This window comes from Staurois parvus, unplaced genomic scaffold, assembly GCF_062004578.1.
Source record: "Staurois parvus isolate SC_StPar_1 unplaced genomic scaffold, SC_StPar_1.0 ptg001221l, whole genome shotgun sequence".
Classification (NCBI taxonomy): Eukaryota; Metazoa; Chordata; class Amphibia; order Anura; family Ranidae; genus Staurois; species Staurois parvus.
The window spans coordinates 523,585-544,225 of NW_028319017.1; the positions used below are offsets into that span (position 1 = coordinate 523,585).

Here is a 20,641-nt window from a genome sequence, read left to right on the forward strand (position 1 = left end):
ATACTTTGATGACATTAATGCAAGTTGGTTGTTTCCAGCTGATGACCATCTCTCCCCCTCTCCCACCTCACACAGGCCAGCAATGCTCTCCTGGATGCGGAACGCAGCACTTGTACTTTCACCGTGCCCACCATGACTCTGAATGACAATGGATTATGGGAGTGCCGTGTGTCTACTAGCGGGGGGCAGGACAATCGTAAATTTCGTGTACTGGTCAAAGGTGAGACAATTCAATCTTCCAGTATTGAGGTGACATCAAAAGGCTGACAGTAAAATAAATTACTTGGAAAAGTTGATACTTGCATATTTCTCTATATATTTATTGTGTACAGGGGCGGACTGACCATTTGGAAACTCGGGCACTGCCCATGGGCCCGGGGTCAGTAGGGAGCCCCATGAGATGCCCCTGGTACCTTTTTTTCATAGGCTTTTTGAGTTTGGGCAAGGACACAGGGGCCCCATGATCCCCTATTGCCCGGGGGCCCCATGAGTTGTCAGTCCGCCCCTGATTGTGTATCATTGTTATCATCATACAATAATATGGAAGTAATGTAGAAAACCTGAATATTGGGCTGGCAGCTTCTGCTCACTGAATGGTTTCCACAATCACATTGGATTGTGATAGGGATGAGTGAAACCAGAATTGAAGTAGATTTAAATTTTTCAATCCAAATAGAAGTTTATTCCATTGATGGTTATAAAGCCAGCTCATTTCAGGGGCTGTAACTCCTTCATCAGGGTTTGAAAATGTTATGGGCTTACACAGCATCCATCAGCAGCCTATTCAACCAATGTAAAATAATTGCACATTGTATGATCATATGATACTGGCGATCGTTTTCTAGCTATTTTCACTATGTTACGGTCAGGGGTCAAGTTTGGAGACCAGTAGCTATAGCAATAGAGAGGCCAACAAGAAGAGTACATGGGAAGGTCACCCTGGTGGAGGATGCAGGCTCACCTGAGGCGCAGGGTCTAATAACTAACTGGTATTCACCAAGGCTTCTGTTGGAGGGGATGTGTGTTATTACCAGGCCGGGGTCCTCAGAATAACCCTACCAGGAGGTGAGTAAGCTGGGGTCCAGTGGAAGATGTAGCAGGTAGGGGTCACACAGAAGCATAGTCAGTAAACAAGCCGAATGTTGGTACCGAGTGGTTGCAGGTTGGTATCAAGTAGAAGCATAGTCGAAGAACAAGCCAAAGGTCTGTAACTGGTAGCGAAGATACAGATGGCAGCAGGAGAGACAAGAGTGAGATATTGGCTGGAGAGGGCCCAATAATCTGGCAAACAGACAGTGCAAAGGCATGGCTTTGGTAACGAATGGTTGCAGGTTGGGATCAAGTTGAAGCATAGTCGAGGAACAAGCCGAATGTTGGTAACGAATGGTTGTACATATCATTAACGAGTGGTTTCAGGTTGGGATCAAGTAGAAGCATAGTCATTAAACAAGCCGAATATTGGTAACGAGTGGTTGCAGGTTGAGATCAAGTAGAAGCATAGTCGAGGAACAAGCCGAATGTTAGTAACGAATGGTTGCAGGTTGGGATCAAGTAGAAGCATAGTCGAAGAACAAGCCAAATGTCAGTAACAAGTGGTTGCAGGTTGGGATCAAGTAGAAGCATAGTCGAGGAACAAGCCGAATGTCGGTAACAAGTGGTTGCAGGTTGGGATCAAGTAGAAGCATAGTCGAGGAACAAGCCGAATGTCGGTAATGAATGGTTACAGGTTAGGACCAAGTAGAAGCATAGTCGAGGAACAAGCCGAATGTTGGCAATGAGTGGTTGCAGGTTGGGATCAAGTAGAAGCATAGTCAGTAAACAAGCTGAATGTTGGTACCGAGTGGTTGCAGGTTGGTATCAAGTAGAAGCATAGTCGAGGAACAAGCCAAAGGTCGGTAACTGGTAGTGAAGATACAGATGGCAGCAGGAGACACAAGAGAAGTGCAAAGGCATGGCATTAATAGGAAGTTCATGGGAAGAGCAATGAGTTCAAGGTTCATTAGAAACAATGTATCCCAGGTGGCTAAGCAAGAAACGACACAGCCAGAGGTTGCAGGTTCAGGTCTGGGTCCTTACACACCAATTGTAGATCATAATTTAAGAAAATGCTCAGATCGGTTCCTATTTTGGGGGTCACATGATTAAAATGTGTCTAAAGTCCAGTTTTTTTTGTTTTTTTGTAGTTTAGAATAGCATGGTGAGGGGTAGAATATTCTGCCATGCTTTAATTAGTCAGTTATTTAACCTGTGCTCCTCTTGGGACTGAAAGTGAGGAGAAATCCCAAATTCCGAGTCTACACCAGAACACGAGATAAGAGGGAAACTTGCAATAGAGGACACTTGTTTCAGTGACGATTGTCAAAGTGGGGATTTCCCTTCACTTTGGAGAGATTTACTCCTATTTCCTGTTGTGTCTCAAAAAGAAAAGTGGGGAAAAAATTCCCACTGGGGTTTTAGCTCTTAGTTGCTGTATCCAAAATTCAAGCAAAAAGTTTTGTCTTTGTTTTCAGGACACCTGACAATATATACGTGACCAGCCACTGCACATAGCTTATGATATTGCATTGTATATATTTGCGATATTGATAGGTATTATTTTTGTCTACAGTGCCGCCAACCCCCTTGGAACCACCACGTCTACTGGAGAGGCGTAGCAGGGCGCTCATCCTGGCACGAATTCATCATTTTTCTGGAGATGGGCCCATATCATCCATCAAGCTCCTATATCAACCGAATGGCATGAAATCTGACTGGCACAGTGTAATAGGTGAAAAAATACTCTCCATTTCACACTAAGTTTACTAGTACAACGTTGTTGCCAGGAGAAATGGCTGACCATAAAAGATCATTTGACCTTACTACCATCGAGGAAGTCTCCAAGATCCTCTCTGATGCCCGCCTCACCACCTGCCCCCTCGACCCTATCCCCTCACAACTCCTAAGACCTCCCTCCCCCTCCATCCTACGCTCCCTCACCCACATCTTCAATCTCTCCCTCTCCTCCGGCACTTTCCCCTCCCCTCTGAAACATGCACACATCACCCCCATACTTAAAAAGCCCTCCCTGGACCCCAATGACCCGAACAACCTCAGTCCCATCTCCCTGCTCCCATTTACATCTAAACTCCTCGAGCGCCTCGTCTACACCCGCCTATGCTCTCACCTCAACGACAACAACCTCCTCGATCCCCTACAGTCCGGCTTCCGTCCCCTACACTCCACCGAAACCTCCTTACTCAAACTCTCCAACGACCTTCTAATCGCCAAAGCTAATGGCCACTATTCAGTGCTCCTACTCCTTGACCTCTCTGCGGCCTTCGACACAGTCGACCACCCCCTCCTCCTCAAAAAACGACACTCCCTCGGCCTCAGAGATTCTGCTCTCTCCAGGCTCTCATCCTACCTATCCCAACGCTCTTTCAGCGTTACCTATAATGCTACCACCTCCCCCTCACTCCCCCTCTCTGTTGGGGTCCCTCAAGGCTCTGTCCTTGGGCCCCTTCTCTTCTCCATTTACACCTCCTCCCTTGGCCAACTCATACAGTCTCACGGCTTCAACTACCACCTCTATGCCGACGACACACAAATCTATCTCTCAATCCCCCACCTCACCCCCTCAGTCTCTGCCCGAATCACGCACCTACTGAGCGACATATCAGACTGGATGTCACTCCACTTCCTTAAACTGAACCTCTCCAAAACCGAGTTTCTTGTCTTCCCCCCAGCCTGGACACCACCCCCCATTGACTTTTCCATCACATCCAACAACACCACCATCAAACCCACCCCGCAGGCCAGAGTACTTGGTGTCATTCTGGACTCCAACCTATCCTTCCAGCCCCAAGTCCAATCTTTAACAAACTCGTGCAGACTCCGCCTCCGCAACATGCAGACTCCGCCTCCGCAACATGCAGACTCCACCTCCGCAACATCGCCAAAATCCGCACGTTCCTAACCCCAGAAACCACTAAACAGCTCATCCACTCCCTCATCATATCACATCTCGACTACTGCAACTCCCTCCTCACTGGCTTGCCTCACCACAGGCTATCCCCGCTTCAGTCCATCCTGAATACGGCTGCCAGACTCATTCACCTTTCCAACCGCTCTGTTTCCGCCACCCCCCTCTGCCAATCCCTCCACTGGCTTCTGATTGCGCAACGGATCAAATTCAAAATTCTAACACTGACGTACAAATCTGTCCACCATACTGCCCCGAACTACGTCACTGACCTAATATCCAAGTACCGCCCAGCACGCACACTCCGCTGCTCACAAGACCTCCTTCTCTCTAGTTCCCTGGTCTCCTTCTCCCATGCCTGCCTCCAGGACTTCTCCAGGGTGTCACCCATCCTCTGGAACTCCCTGCCCCAACCCATCAGATTATCACCTACTCTCCTCTCCTTTAGGCGCAACCTGAAAACCCATCTCTTCAGGGAAGCCTACCCCACCCCCTGCTAACTTGCCGACCTCCTCCACTCTTCCTACCACTCCATCCCCCACAGCTATCTCCTCCTGTGCCACCATCCCCTCCCTCCTAGATTGTAAGCTCCAAAGAGCAGGGCCCTCAATCCCCTCATGTTTTGCATTGTATTGGTATTGTTCTGTCACATGTTCTGTCCCCCTTTGTAATGTACAGCGCTGAGCGAACTATTGGCACTTTATAAATACTGTATAATAATAATAATGTAGACCATGGATGCTCAACCTGTGGCCCGAAGGCCACACGTGGCCATTGGAGCCCTCTGATGTGGCAAACAACCTCAAACCAGAGAAGCGTGCTTCTATGATATCCTGTGGGTTGGTGCCCTGAATGCAGGTGTTTTGGTGCACTTTCAGAAAGTGGACCACACTGGCAAGATATAATAGAAGTCTATGGCAAAGTGCAGCTAACCTGCAGGAAAGCCGCAGGTGCACTGTGATGTACCCGTGATGCGGGTAAACCGCAGCGCATCAGTGTGAAAGCAGCCTTATAGGGGCTCAGGACAGTAAGGGCTCATTTACATTTGCAGTTTGGGGGGCAGTAAAACCATATACTGTAGTTGAGATATGTTATTACCACACACCCCCAACCACTGGTGTAGTGTCAGGGGTCGCAATGGTGACCCTGCCCCATGCTTCAGGGGGCCCGTGTGGCCTTCCTGTCACATTCTGTTTTCCACTTGGACAGGAGGGGCAGCGGGGGGGGCCGCACATAAAGGAACTAATCCTCTCCATTTTCGGCATTCAGCGGCTGCAGGAGGAAAATGTTCACTATGCTATTCAAAATAAAAAGATTCTGAACCATTTCATTGTGACCCGTGGCTGGTTGCTAAATCACTTAAATGGCCCTCGCTCAGGGGCGGACTGACAACTCATGGGCACCTGGGCAAACTCAAAAAAGCCTATGAAAAAGGTACCAGGGGCATCTCATGGTGCCCCCTACTGACCCTGGGCCCTCGGGCAGTGCCCAAGTTTCCAAATGGTCAGTCCACCCCTGCCCTCACTCATCAAAAACTGAGCACCCCTGATGTAGACGACTGTCACATGAAGAATGAAGGTTTAACCCTTCAGTCTGCAGATGACTATGTAGCCTGAAGCTGGCAGCGTGCCTCCTTTTAATACTGCAACTGTTGCATACAATTACAGTATTAAAAAAATACTTGCTTTTTTTCTAGTTGTCAGCCTGTAATGAAAAAAACTGAGGAGGTTTTTTATTAAGACAGCCTACCAATGAATCCTTGTATGCCTTTGTATGCCTTGTATCCCTATATATAAAAATTATTTACGTATGCAAATTAGTCATAGAGTCATTGTGAATTTAAGTAAATGCTGCCACTGTTAAATGTACATCTGGGCATCACTGATCTCTGCTCACAAAATTAGTCAATAGGTTTGGTTATTTTTAAAGCTGCTTCCAATTGCCTGCAAATTGCTTCTTAAGGCCAGTGTGATTGTTTTCCACCAACCTGAAATTTGACAAATTTGTAAAGCAGAAATGCACTTATTTTGGTATGTATCAGGAGCGGACTGACCATTTGGAAACTCGGGCAATGCCCGAGGGCCCGGGGTCAGTAGGGGGCCCCATGAGATGCCCCTGGTACCTTTTTCATAGGCTTTTTTGAGTTTGGGCAAGGACACAGGGGCCCCATGATCCCCTATTGCCCGGGGAACCCATGAGTTGTCAGTCCGCCCCTGGTACGTATAACTTGTATATTGTTAGGGCTTTACTTTTACTGATTCTTTTTTTTTGCATAATAAATGTGTTAATAAATCTTCTAACGTCCTAACATTGCTATCTCCGTTTACAGTGGAGCAAAAAGAGAACATCACTCTTCCAAACCTAAAGCCAGTTACTGCTTACCAGGTGCGCTATCTGCTGGGCCGGCCGGGCCCCGGTGGTGAAGGAACCTTGGGACCGATTGCTATTCTGGAAACAGACTGCATAGGTGTGTATTTAGTTTCAAAAGCTTTTTAAACTTATTTGATTGGTGTGGTGAGGCAATGAGAAATGTCTCTAATAAGCAGTGAAGGAACAGAGGAAGCAGGGGTTGAAGGAACAACCGGAACTGACTCCTGGAGGGACCCTAGGGAGTAATTGGGGAGAAGTGTTAATGCAATCCCACAGGGTGTTGGATTACACCTAGAACCCCGGCATGTGGGGACGGGTTGATAATTGTGCGATTGATCTTGACAGAGAAGTCAGTGGAATGGGCCACATGGGGGAGGACAAATTATGAGCTCAGTTTTGCATATATTGAGTTTGAGGAAGTGGTGTGACATCCAGGCTGGTAAGTCTGTTAGTAAATTATGTGTACAGTATTTTGATTTTACTAATTCTCTGCTAGTTTCTCGTTTCTTCTCTTCTCTAGTTCTAGCTTTATCTACTTAGCTGTACAGTTATATATGATTTTTCCTCTAAGAGAAGGAATAAGGCTTTAGAGTTTAGACCAGGAGTCTCCAAACTTCCTAAACAAAGGGACAAGATTAATTCCCTTCAGAATTTAGTGGGGGATGCAGGGGCGGACTGACCATTTGGAAACTCGGGCACTGCCCAAGTGCCTGGGGTCAGTAGAGGGCCCCATGAGATGCCCCTGGTACCTTTTTCATAGGCTTTTTTGAGTTTGGGCAAGGACACAGGGGCCCCATGATCCCCTATTGCCCAGGGGCCCCATGAGTTGTCAGTCCACCCCTGGGATGGACTATAGTCATCTGGAGTAGAAAATCCTCCAGCGTCAGTGGGAGTAAACAATGCCTCAAGCTTGGTGGTCAGTGTGAGTAAGAAAATTACATAGTGTTTGTTGTCAATAGGAGGAGAAATGGTATCAGTGGGAGGAATAGTACTCCATTGTTGGTTTCAGTGGGAGGAATAGTACCCCATAGTTGGTGTCAGTGGGAGGAAGGAAGAGTGCTCCAGCATTGGTTTCAGTGGGAGAAGGAATGGTGCCCCATCATTGGTGTCAGAGGATTAGTGTCCCATCATTGGTGTCAGTGGGAAGAATGGTGTCCCATTGTTGGTGTCAGTGGAGGAAATATTGAATATTGTTGATATCAATGGGGTGTATAGTGCCCCAATGGCAAGAAAAAGGCACATAAAGGGCCATATTTGGCCCGTAGGATGAAATTTTTAAAGCTATTCGTTTCAGAGGGGTAGTATACAGGGAAACATTAAAAGCAACTGTGATGGTGGATGTGTTTGGGACTTACCTGGAATCAAGACTCAACTACGATAGGGACCTTTAGGTGCTGTCGGATGCCGGAGAACAGGTATGTTATATTGACATATGGGTTTTCCACCATTTGACAGCACCTAAAGGGTCCTATTGTTTGACTCTTGGTGCCAGGTTAGTTGCGGCCCACCTTCACAGTTGCATTTAATGTTTCCTGGTATGCAGATAAAGGGGGAGGCGCTTCCCTCAAGACACGTTGTCTGTACTCACTACTTGTGAATTGTCAATTTCAATAAACTTGTTAAACAATAACTTCAAGTGTGATGAACGTCTACACTGAGCGCGCCTCCACACTTAGTTTATCATGTGGAGCGCTTTTCCATCTCTACCAAAGATGAAGCAGCTATGAGCCTAACAGGGCTAACCCTTCATCATACCTTCATTTGCTACAAACCCTCTTGCAGGACAGCACAACACAGATATCATCCAGTGATACCAGACCATACACTGTCATACACACACATTGGCTTCCCAGTATATGGTCATGGCATGCTGGAGAGTTGCCAGTATAGATGAAAGACTCCTATACCCAAATGAGATTCTTGTCTAAGACAGTTGTCCAGTGTTTCACCTCCTCAACTCTCTATCAGGTTCATTTTAAAAGCTGATCCTCCAGGTTGCTCATTCATGTTGATGTCTTTTTTTTTCCCCACAAGAACCTACTGTGAAACCGGAAATAAAAAGTTACTCCAAGGAAGACCGACACACAATATACATTAATTGGCAGCTGCCTTCATACAATAGTGTTGGGAATGGTTTCCTGGTCAGGGTTTATCATCCTCCAAACCAGCTTTTTCGAGAAGAGAATGTGACATCCATGGATATTTTGTCTACAAAGATCTACGGCCTCAGCTCCAACATAGAGTACGTCTTCAGAGTCTTAATTTACCACTGTACCAGCTTGGGGCCCCCTTCTGATCCCTACCCCGTTACTCTCAACAGCAAGGGTGAGTCCATCCAATAACCTCCACTTACAAGTGAATGACAGACTTGCAGGGGGATGGGGGGGTCTTAATACAATAGTCATGCAATACATGAATCATAAAATGTTTGCTATAGAGTGAAGTGCTAGTTATACTCCATTTTGTGATAGATGTAATAATTCTAAGCCAACATGTGAGCGAAGAACCATATTTAATGCAAAGCTTTTCAGTATATGAAAGAAACAATGTAACAAGTAATAGGAAGTATTGTTGCTACCGTCTGCTGAATTCATTGGTTGCATTCTCACAAATGACCTTTCAGTAAAAATGGATTTCTGTACTCCATAAGTGGCAAAAAGCAATTTAGCATCTAATTCTGGTTTCTAAATGAAATCATGCACATCAGAATTGCTGCTCTCTTTTGGAACTTACAACTTACAACCCTAAATCGCCTGTGTCCGCAGGTCCATCACCCCCGAAGGATGTCCATGTTAACCCTCTTTCTCGACATAGCATGAAAGTGATCTGGTCTCCTCCTGACGATCCTAACGGTGGCATAATTAAGTATACAGTTGAGAGACGAAGGTTTGGAGTCCTTGGGGAGCAGCAATGGGCCGATACAGAGGGCCACAACCAGACTTGGTACATTGTTGAAGGCCTGAACGCCAGCACCTCCTACCATTTTCGGGTGCGGGCAAACTCCAGAGTCCCCGGAGAATGGAGCCAAACTGTAATAGCTTCAACATTCAGTGAGGGTATATTTTTATTTCATCTTTCTTTACATGATGAGTATTGGGTTTTACCCATATGGAGGCTCTAAATATCGTGGAACTTGAATGGTAGGGAAATCAATATGAGTGATCTCTAGCAGAAGAGAAAGACCTCAAAGTTTCCAAGTACATTAAATACTAGGAACATTGAAAATCCATCATGGTTTAGCAGCTTTGTCTTCCTGCAGCAAAGTCACATCAGTATCTATCTCTAAAATGTTGGTGTTGTGAGCCAAAAAAAACAAAGAAAAGTTCTATACATACAATCATGTGCAACACTATAGGAAGCTCTCCTAGCTTCAGGTTAATGGTCTCCTCTTTACGAAATGTCCTGTCAGTGGAATACCTAAAGCTCCAGGCAAACAGCTAAATACACAGATGAAATAGACATTTTTCATCTGTGTTTTACCATCCAAAGGAATTTACTTGAATCCATCCAGACCCAAGACTTAGGGAGCCCGGTACTCAGATGGACCCGGTACACCATACTTTGAGGTTTGTCATGAAAGAAAATATGTTAGACGCGGCTGCAATAATTTCTGCACAGAAATGAGCCGGAACACATCCAAACACCAAAAAAAAAAAGACAGCTAATCTCACACATACTGCTCTCTCTGCTTCTGCTCTCTCTATTTCTCTCAAAAAGTCTGAAATAGTAATTTATTTTACTGTTTTTCAGTGCATTTTGGGCATTTGGGAAGGTCTCCTGAGGCTATCTTTAAAAAACACTTCTAAACACAAACCCGCATAAACGCGGTATGCAAACGTGGATAAACAGACGTTTTTTAACCTATGTTTTCCGGCAGTCAGTTTCCATCGTTCAGAAGTTTTTTCCAAACGCCCCGTGTACATGGAGCCATAGCCTGGGTGCAGTGTTTGACCAGAACTCCTGTAAAACAATGGGAGGAGCTAAAAATGTGTACATTGCTCTTCAATCATTTACATTTGCCCAATATACAACAATACTATCTACTTTCCCATTGTATTAGCATGTGCGAACATTGTTCCAATGGCACTCGTCAGAAATGTTCACGCAGGAAGACTGATGTTTATGCCAACACAACAGATTTATATATATAAGCCTGAAAAATCACTAAACCTATACTATATGTACTGTATACAGGGCTTTTTTTCTCAGCAAATAGGTGCAGGAACTCCTCCTTTCAGAGTCCCCCTTTGTCTTTGCCCCTACCTACCTCCGAGCACCGTTCCTTGGTTCCACCCAGTGGTGTATTTAGGTTTTGTGCTGCCCTAGGCAACACAAACATTTTGCCCCCCCCCCCAATGAGAGAGTGAGAGAGTTCAATAAGTGTGTGTATGTATATATGATTCTCTCTCTCTCTTCCTTCTCTGTCTCTCTTCTCTCCCTCCCTCTCTCTCTCTCTCGCTCCCCTCTCTTATCTCTCTCTTCCCTCTCTTCCCTCTCTTCTCTCTCTCTCTTCCCTCTCTTCTCTCTCTTCCCTCTCTTCTCTCTTTCTCTCTCTCTTCCCTCTCTTCTCTTGCTCCCCTCTCTTCTCTCTCTCTTCTCTCTCTTCCCTCTCTTCTCTCGCTCCCCTCTCTTCTCTCTCTCTCTTCCCTTTCTTCTCTCTTTCTCTCTCTCTTCCCTCTCTTCTCTCTCTCTTATCTCTCTTTCTTCCTTCTCTTCTCTCACTCTTCCCTCTCTTCTCTCTCTTCTCTCTCTTCCCTCTCTTCTCTCTCTTCCCTCTCTTCTCTCTCTTCCCTCTCTTCTCTCTCTCTTCCCTCTCTTCTCTCTTTCTTCCCTCTCTTCTCTCTTTCTCTCTCTCTCTCTCTCTTCCCTCTCTTCTCTCTCTCTCTTACTTCTCTTCTCTCTCTTTCTTCCCTCTCTTCTCTCTCTTTTCCATCTCTCTCTCTTTTTCCTCTCTCTCTCAGATCGTATGGGACTCTATACACAAACACAGTATGATTACCCCCCCACCTCCTCCAAAGGCTGCTGGTCTCCAGGCAGAAGGAAATGTGGGCAGGTGGGGGGTGGTAATCGTACTGTGTGTGTGCAGTTCCATACAATCTATCAGTGATTGTGTAGCATGTGCTGGATGGACGTCAGGAGGGAGAGCCCAGAGAACACAACACAGCTCACCTCCTCCTGGCTCTTTCCTCTCCGCCACTTCTCCTCCCTGCTCCAGGCTCTCCCCTGGTCCTGGCTCTGAGTGTGGGCGGGGGAAAGAGTGGCCACTCAGGAACACCAAGGCACCCCCTCCATCCGCCAGCTCTGTCTCTCCCTCCAGTAGCAGAAAGCCAATGGGAGGGAGAGGGGGAGAAACCTCAAACCAGCTTTCAGCTGCTGGCGGGAGAGATACACAGTGCATCCTTCTGCAACTGCTCTCCCCTACCACACAGATCCTCCTGCTGTCTGGGCCACCTACAGAAGTACCGGTGGTACCCCTCAGATGGCGGCTCTGTATGGCTTTGTCGGCCACTGCTCACCAGGTCCCTTCTTCCGAAGGGGCAGTGCCGCCCCTCTAAAAATGTCCAGCCTAGGCAAATGCCTTGTTTGCCTCACGTTTGATATGCCCCTGGTTCCACCCCCTACCTGCCTCCCAGTGCCACCCCTTTTAACCATTAGCCACCCGGCCTATAGCCGTTTGGTGGCCGTAAAAATGCATTAGCTTTCTGGGGTGTACGCCATTTGGCGTCCTCCCGCACATGCGCAGTTCGCGCGGTTGCAGAGCCGCGCAGCGGCGTGATCTATCACCGGCCATGTACCTCGGACACGGCCGATGACAGATCTGAGTACCGGCCCCTGTTGCCGGTACCATGTGACCAATCATAGCAGGTCACATGACAGTTGTATACAATGGACGGCTTCATTCATGCCATCCATTGTATACTAGTGTCTAGCTGTGAATGGTCACAGCTAATCACATGCACATGTCATGTGATTAGCTGTGGCCAAATCACAGCTAAGCACAAAAAAAAACCAAAAAAAAAAAAACCTGAATGAATCGATGTCATTCAGGTAAATGCTTGCTTATAGCAAAGTAATTCTTACAGCAAAGTAATATATATTTTTCTTATTATGTCACCAGTCAGTGTCCCTGATCACCGCCATGCCAGTTATATGATGATTCTGTACTGCACTGTTGACAGTATGTAAAAAAAAAAATAGTGAAAATAATTTTTTTAATTTTTTAATTTTCTGAAAAATTATGACAAAAAAAATACAACTTAAAAAAACTCGCCATTCCTCTTATGAAGTACGTCGGACTGTCTACTCTGCAAAAAGGGGTCATTTGGGGGATATCTGTACTGTTCTGACATTTGGGGGATATCTGTACTGTTCTGACATTCTTGGACCTCAAGAAATTAGATTGGCTGTCAGTACTTCAGGATTGATCAATATTCAGATCTATACCATAGTTTGTGAACTCTATAACTTTCCTACAAACTAAAAAATACATCCTAATTTGGGTTATTTTCACCAAAGACATGTAGCAGAATACATCTCGGCCTAAATTTATGAAGAACAATTATTTATTTGTAAACTTTTATAACAGAAACAAAGAAAAACTTGTTTTTTTTTCAAAATTTTTGGTCTTTTTTTGTTAATTTAGCAAAAAATAAAAACCCAGGCGGTGATTAAATACCACCAAAAGAAAGCTCTAGTTGTGTGAAGAAAATGATAAAATGTTAGTTTGTGTACAATGTTGTATGACCGCGCAATTGTCATTCAAAGTGTGAGAGCGCTGAAACGTGAAAAATGGCCTGGGCAGGAAGGGGTAAAATTGCCCGGTATTGAAATGGTTAAAGAATACAGAACCAAGTATAATTTTGTGGTACTAAGTCATTTTTATAGAATTTGTTAATGATACCAAGAAAAGCCGCAAATTAGATCCTCTGCACCTAAAAAACAGACCCCCCCCTAATAACAATAGACTCCCCAGCACCAACGGACCACCAACAACAAAATACCACCCAGCAACAATAGACCCCCAGAAGCATTAACAGATCTCCTTGCAGCTAGCATCAATAGACCCTCCAGCAGTCAACATAAATAGACCCCTCCCTCAACAGTAAATCTCTCCCAGCAATAATTGACTCCCAGTAACACAAGACCACTCCCAACTACAATAGCCAATAGATCCCCCACCAACAACAATAGACCTACACAGGAGCAATAGACCCCACTCCTGCAAAAATAGATCTCTTCCAGTGAGAACAGATCAGCCAGCATTAACAGACCCTGCAGTACACCTCAGTACCCCTTGCCATTCCATATATCATTTAGTGCTGGAGGTGCCAGAACTGCGTTCCCCCATGTTTCAGCTGAAAAAAAGCCCCGACTGCATATAAAATGTAACACAAAGTCCATAATTGGACAGGGAGCAGCAGGCTGATGAAGTTATCACTCTGCTCGCTTTGCTCTCTCCTCCTGTCAGCATGTTCATTGTCAGCTGTACATGTCAATTGACTCCTTGTGCTACTGTACAGGAGGCTTTTACAAAGTCAAATTCAGGTACTTATCCATTACTTGCTTGTTTTGTAATGAATACATAACTGCCTTAAAAGATGTTGTCTGCCTGGAGCTCAGCTTTACCATAAGAGCTAACTCCTGTTTTTGTCCCCAGAGTCCCATCACATGGTCCCCAGCATGGAGAGTAGGAACCCAAGGGTGCCTAGTTCAGGTCAACAGCTCCTCTTGGCGATCATTGGTTCAGTATCAGTCACATGTTTTACCATCATTGTTGCCTTGCTTGCTCTCTTCTGTATCAAAAAGAATTTATTTCACCGCAGGAAAATGTTCACCTACCAGTCCGGATCGGTGAGTGATATAACTTCCATAAAATACTTTATTCCCCACATGGAAGAAAAATATATATTAAATATATTTTTTAAATTTTCTTCCCAAATATATTGACATATATTTGAAATACTACAATTGTGGCCGTATTATATATATATATATATATATATATATATATATACTTATATACTGTATGTTGAAATGCGTTTTTTATATATTAAAAAATATATGAAAAATATTTTTACAAATATTTTTTTTTAAATATATCCTTCAGATTTTTTTTAACATATAAAAAAGTACTTTTAACATATATTGTTACATATATTTGTAAATGCATTCCAAAAACGTAGATTGGTAATGTACAGCGCTGAGCGAACGATCAGCGCTTTATAAATACTGTATAATAATAATATAATAATTAAATGTATTTTTAAAGACATACAGTGTATTTGAGCATTTTTTAAAAATATTTTTCATATATATTGCAATATATAAAAAAAAACCATTTCAACATACAGTATATATATATATATAAATATATTGAATACGGCCAAAATTGTAGTATTTCAAATATATGTCAATATATTTGGGAAGAATATATTTAAAATATATTTTTCTTCCATGTGGGTCCCTGCTTCGGTATGAACATTTTGCATTTGTTTTTATTTCTTCAATTGTGCTCAAAGCCCTGCTTGATTCTTGTTTAAAGCCACAGCATGTAGGCAGGTGCAGTCTATTTTCTCCACGGCAGGTGGCGCTCAACTGCAGCAGCATTGCAGAGGGAGAGGAACATACTCCTCTATGGTTCCTGGGTCACTGGGGAAGTGATCTGGTTGGAAGCTGCCGCCCCATGTGACTCTGGCAGCCATCTTGGGACAGGCAGAGTCTGTTTAAGACCCTGGCTCCCAGGTTTGGCGCCCATTTTGTGAGTGGTAGCGTAGCGATAGGACCCCCATCTGTCAGGGAATGTGAATAGTGGTAGGGAAAGGTTCCAGATGGATAGGGACATGCCATCCTTTCTGGAATTCTCCCTTTTGGGTGCAGAACAGCCAGGCCACATTTCACCCTCTGAAACAGATGTGGTCAGCACGCTAAAGGCCCACTGTGTACTACATTGCCAAGACATACCGTGAGTGTTCCCGCTCAGGTGCCTTCAAAATTTGTCCATAATGGTACTCTCAAACTTTTTCACAAACAATATTTCTGAAAGAATGGTCAAAAGTACGTAATTCTACTGGTTTAGAGTCCTTTGATTTTCATAGTTACTGGGGTCAAATTAATGATCGACTGAAGAAAATCAAAGGATATGGAAGGAATTTTTTCTTGAATGAAAAAAATTCTAAATGTGGATGTGGTTTTCATTCGGGAAAAATTGTACTTGTAATGCACATGTGCATCCTAAATGTAGATGCAGCACTCACCCCAAAGGGGTCGCTGGAAACAGATAGGTTCTCCCTAAGTACTGCAGAAGCAACCAGCCACCCAAGCACACCAATAATTAAACCCAGTCTAGGGGATGTCTTTTTAGTATTTATGGTTCAAGAACTTTAACAAGAGAGGGGTTTAGGGTCAAGGGATGCTCCAAGATGACCAGCAGCAACAGCAAAGGAACAAGTTTCTCTCTAGGCTATCAATAGCAGCTTCTGTGGAGGTAGCTGGGGATGTGAGTATGTCATAGGTCTAGACCAGGGGTGTCCAAACTATGGCCCTCCAGGTGTTGAGGAACTGCAAGTCCCATGAGGCCTTACAAGATTCTGACATCCACAGGCAAGACACCCAGAGGCAGAGGCATGATGGGACTTGTAGTACTTCAACAGCTGGAGGGCCATAGTTTGGACACCCCTGGTCTAGACCATAGGGGTAGTGGTTAGCAAATGGTTCCCTTTCGCTTCCATGCAACTATAAGTCTCCAATAAAGTCGTTACTCACAGTGTCCTGGGTGCTGTCTCCCACCCAGTCTCCACAGGCAGATCCTTAAGGAGGGAAACAATACATAAACGCAGTGCAAGACTAAACATAAACACAGTGCAAACAAACCAAACCTCCAACAGATAACAATAAGAACAATACTAAACGTAGTCGGGCAGGCCGGGTTGGTAGCAAACGGGCAGGCAAGGTACAAGGAGCAGGCGGAAGAGTAGTCAGGAATAGCCGAGGTCAGAACAGGCAGAGTTCATGCAGAGTCAGGATTCAAGCAGGCAGGATCAGGATACAGGGGCCAAGGGAAACTATACACCAAGGCACTGATCACAGGCCTGGTCCTGCTTAAATACACCTCCTGCAATCAGTCTCAGGTGATGGCCTGATTGCAGGAGTGAGATTCTGGTTGCTGAGAGCACCCGCTGGCCAGCCTTGGTACTGCAGCCCACAAGGCAGGTGAGTCCCACCACCATAAGTGAGTCCATTCCTGACAGTATCCCTTTTTTTAGCTGTCCTCCTCAGGCCCTTGGTGCAGCAAACACTGAGGCCCAAACAGTGGTTTCTTGTCTTAGTGATGCTTCTCCTAGGGGCAGCAGCCTCAGGAGTACTGAAAACCTTCCTGATGAGGAAAGAACAGTCTGTTCAGGGCTCCTGAACATTTATCACCTCCCCAACCACCTTCTGGAAGCTCCCTTCTAGGGATTGGCCAAGGCATGATAAATATTCAGGTGATCATTTGAATCTTCCTTCCTATACTCTGGAAGCTTCTTCCAAAGGCAGGCGGAAATAATCAAACTCTCAGCCTAGCAATCCTGAGCAGACCAAATCAATCAACCAGCACTCCATTCGTTACAATAAAACCAAAAAACTAAATTTGCCTAGCAGTCTAATTAGGAGGGTGCTATATAGAATTCAAAACACTGGCAAGGCAATCAAACTTTTTCAGGATTTTCATATGAAATTGACAATAGTCCATATCGGTTTTCTTGAATAGACCCAAAGTGGCAGAGACTCTGTTCATTGACAGTGACAATATCTACCAATATTGATCATCTATAAAATATTATTATATATTTATAGACTCTTGTGATGCAATTTGTGGTGATGTTCAGGGACTGCATCACTGCAAATATTCTATTGATCTCTGCATTTCCCATCTTTAAGGGGGAGGAGACCATCCTGCAGTTCAGTTCGGGGACTCTGACCCTCACCCGGCGGCAAAGACCACAGACCGAGCCCTTTTCGTATCCCATCCTGGACTGGGCGGACATCAAGTTTGAGGATGTGATTGGAGAGGGAAATTTTGGACAGGTCATCAAGGCAATGATTAAGAAAGATGGGGTGCGCATGAATGCTGCAGTCAAGATGCTGAAAGGTGAGGAACATTTCTGGAATGTTGTGGAGACTCTTCTGCTACAACAGAAGGATACTGCATTCTCAAGGGCTCCAATTTTCTCATTGCCTAACACTGCCAACTTTAAAAGTCCCAAGAAAACTACTAACTTTCTAACAGTTAAGTGGCTGTGCCAGGTCTTTGCCAAATAGGGGGTTGGGGTGTGCCTAGTAGCGTCGAAGTACCAGCCATATGGGGAACAGTTGGCTTTTGTAATGGGCTGGAGTCTGTTGCCACTAGGGGGGAAAGCTGGCTAACTAGGAATTGGTATCAGTTGAGTTAGGCAGCGGTGTTGACCATGAAGGAGACACAGGCAACTGTGAGGAGTCTTGGAGGAACAGGATAGCTATTGGCATGGGAAGGCAGACCCAGCGTACATGCTTGTACAGAAAAGGTGAGATCCCCAAAAAAGGGCAGAGGAGCATATTCTATGGAGCCGCCCCCTCTTCACCAGAGCTCCTAAAGCTAGAGATTGGTTTTGCTGCAGACAACTCCCAGGTTGAAACCCTCTGACTGACCTGAGCAGGCAGCTACTGGGAACTGAGATCAGATATTCAGATCAGATTCCATTGCAGGTCTGTGGGGAATAGTTGGCTTTTGCAAGCGTTATGTGTGGAAGTGGTATTTTTCATGGACTGGAGTCCACTGCCACTAGGGGCCACACTGGAATTAGTAATAGCAGTTGGACTAGGCAGTAGTGTTGGCCGTGAAAGAGACACAGAGAACTGCAAGGAGTCTTGGAGGAGCAGGATACCAGTTGGCTATGTCGGGCAGGCACAATGTACCTATGCGTACTGCGAAGGTGGGAGCCCCAAAAAAAGGGCTGAGGAGCATACTCTAAGGAGCCACCTTGCCTTCATCATAAGTTCCTGAAGTTAAAAAATGGGTTTTGCTGCAGGAGATTCACAGGTTGTGGCCCTCTGACTTTCCTGAGCTGGCAGCAGCTGGGAACAGAGATCAGGTATTCAGAGCTGATTCCATTGCAGCACTGTGGGGAATAGTTGGCTTTTGCAAACGTTCTTTGTGGAAGTGGTACTTGTCATGGACTGGAGTCCACTGCCACTCACTAGGGGCCACACTGGAATTAGTAATAGCAGTTGGGCTAGGCAGTAGTGTTGGCCGTGAAAGAGACACAGAGAACTGCAAGGAGTCTTGGAGGAGCAGGATACCAGTTGGCTCTGTCGGGAAGGCCCAGTGTACTTATGCGTACAGTGAAGGTGGGAGCCCCAAAAAAAGGGCTGAGGAGCATACTCTAAGGAGCCACCTTGCCTTCATCATAAGTTCCTGAAGTTAAAAATGCGTTTTGCTGCAGGAGATTCCCAGGTTGTGGCCCTCTGACTTTCCTAAGCTGGCATCAACTGGGATCTAAGAGCATGTATGCAAAAAAAAAAGAGTCCTGTGCAGGGGCGGACTGAAAACTCATGGGGCCCCCGGGCAATAGGGGATCATGGGGCCCCTGTGTCCTTGCCCAAACTCAAAAAAGCCTATGAAAAAAGTACCAGGGGCATCTCATGGGGCCCCCTACTGACCCCGGGCCCTCGGACAGTGCCCGAGTATCCAAATGGTCAGTCCGCACCTGGTCCTGTGCAGTACTGAGACGCTGGGATCACAAGTCATCAGGTAACATGGTCCAAGCTAACTGGAGTGCACAGAAGCACACGCAATGTAACTAGAAGCAGGCTACATGCTAGAGTACATAAAGGTACAAGGTAAAGCAGAAGTGCACAGGGTCACAATGAATCTAGGAACAGGCTTGAGTGCACAGGGTCACATTGGGGTAAGCAGCAGACTGGATACAAAGGAGCTGAATGATGTCTGGAGCAGGGGCGGACTGACAACTCATGGGGCCCCCAGGCAATAGGGGATCATGGGGCCCCTGTGTCCTTGCCCAAACTCAAAAAAGCCTATGTAAAAGTACCAGGGGCATCTCATGGGGTCCTCTACTGACCCCAGGCCCTCGGGCAGTGCCCGAGTTTCCAAATGGTCAGTCCGCCCCTGGTCTGGAGGTATGCATAGAACACTGGGGATCGGAAGAGGCACACAGGAGCTGGGAACAGACAGAAGGACACTGGGAACACTGTAGATCACACTGGGAGACACTGGTGGAGTGACTGGGGTGGTGGAGTGGAGGGGGTTCCAGTTCCTAGCAACCAGGCAAGCATCAAACAACCCAAAAGACATCCCTTTAAGGGTGAATCATAGCATCGAAGGAAACCTTGTACATAACTCAAAAGGGAAGTTTTTCTTATTACTTTTTTTGCTAAATGTCTCTTAATGAAACAACATGCTCCATAGTGCGAGTATACAATACTACTCATGCTGTGAACTCATAAAGAAATGAACCGTTACACTAAGTGTTTATACTATTTCATTTTTTCTAGAATTCGCATCAGAAAATGACCACAGGGATTTTGCCGGGGAGCTGGAGGTTCTGTGTAAACTGGGTCACCATCCAAATATCATCAACTTGTTGGGAGCCTGTGAGAACAGAGGTATAATAATAGCCCCTCTCTCTTTCGCTTTAGATTTGGGTACTATGTGAGAAGATGGTGGATGGAAGGGATTTAGGAAAAGATTTACTCTCACCTCTTGATTTGGAGAAAACTGTAACATTTTGGATTTTCCATTACTTTCTATCTGGGTGACAGTGGTCACCAGGACGAAGGACCAATCTACCCAGTGGGGACACTGACAGCAATGAAGCATGACTGAGGTCCTATCCTTCCCTTTTTGCTTTTACATACACTTGAACTGAAATGTGTGTAGAACTACCCCCTTATCCCTGGTTCACATCTATGCCGCGTTTTGCACGGGAATGAGAGCCCATTCATTTGAATGGACTCCCGTGCCCCGTGACACGCAGGGAAGAAGTCCCTGCACTTCTTCTGAAAACGCAGCCCGCACGGGAACCTCGGTTCCCAGTACGGCTGCGTTTTCCAGTGCGGTCGGCTTGCCATTAGAACTAATGGCACCCGCCCGCGGGTCTGCATTCTTCTGTGTGGGTGGTGCGGCTGCACGGATTTTAATGCGGATCCACAGCCGCACCACCCACACAGAAATGAACCTAGCCTTAGGAGCCACTAGAGATTTGGGTCCCCCTATAGTCCTGCACAGCCAGGCAACACGTATTTTCTTCAGACTTGCATTCAAGCTTGCATGCAGGA

The 20,641-nt window shown here is 45.6% G+C and overlaps 1 protein-coding gene across 3 annotated transcripts in view; it reads left to right on the forward strand.

Moving 5' to 3' along the window:
• TIE1 (tyrosine kinase with immunoglobulin like and EGF like domains 1) overlaps nucleotides 1-20,641 on the forward strand; it is a 69,807-nt gene that overhangs the window by 36,493 nt on the left and 12,673 nt on the right. Inside the window, exons 9-16 of one of the 3 annotated variants that reach the window (XM_089660280.1) lie at nucleotides 76-220; nucleotides 2,609-2,767; nucleotides 6,291-6,428; nucleotides 8,366-8,656; nucleotides 9,097-9,387; nucleotides 13,989-14,182; nucleotides 17,249-17,459; nucleotides 19,859-19,969. In XM_089660280.1, coding sequence (XP_089516406.1) covers nucleotides 76-220; nucleotides 2,609-2,767; nucleotides 6,291-6,428; nucleotides 8,366-8,656; nucleotides 9,097-9,387; nucleotides 13,989-14,182; nucleotides 17,249-17,459; nucleotides 19,859-19,969 — 1,540 coding nt within the window. The remainder of the gene's footprint in view (nucleotides 1-75; nucleotides 221-2,608; nucleotides 2,768-6,290; nucleotides 6,429-8,365; nucleotides 8,657-9,096; nucleotides 9,388-13,988; nucleotides 14,183-17,248; nucleotides 17,460-19,858; nucleotides 19,970-20,641) is intronic. The other 2 variants (XM_089660281.1, XM_089660282.1) reach the window with 2 other exon arrangements.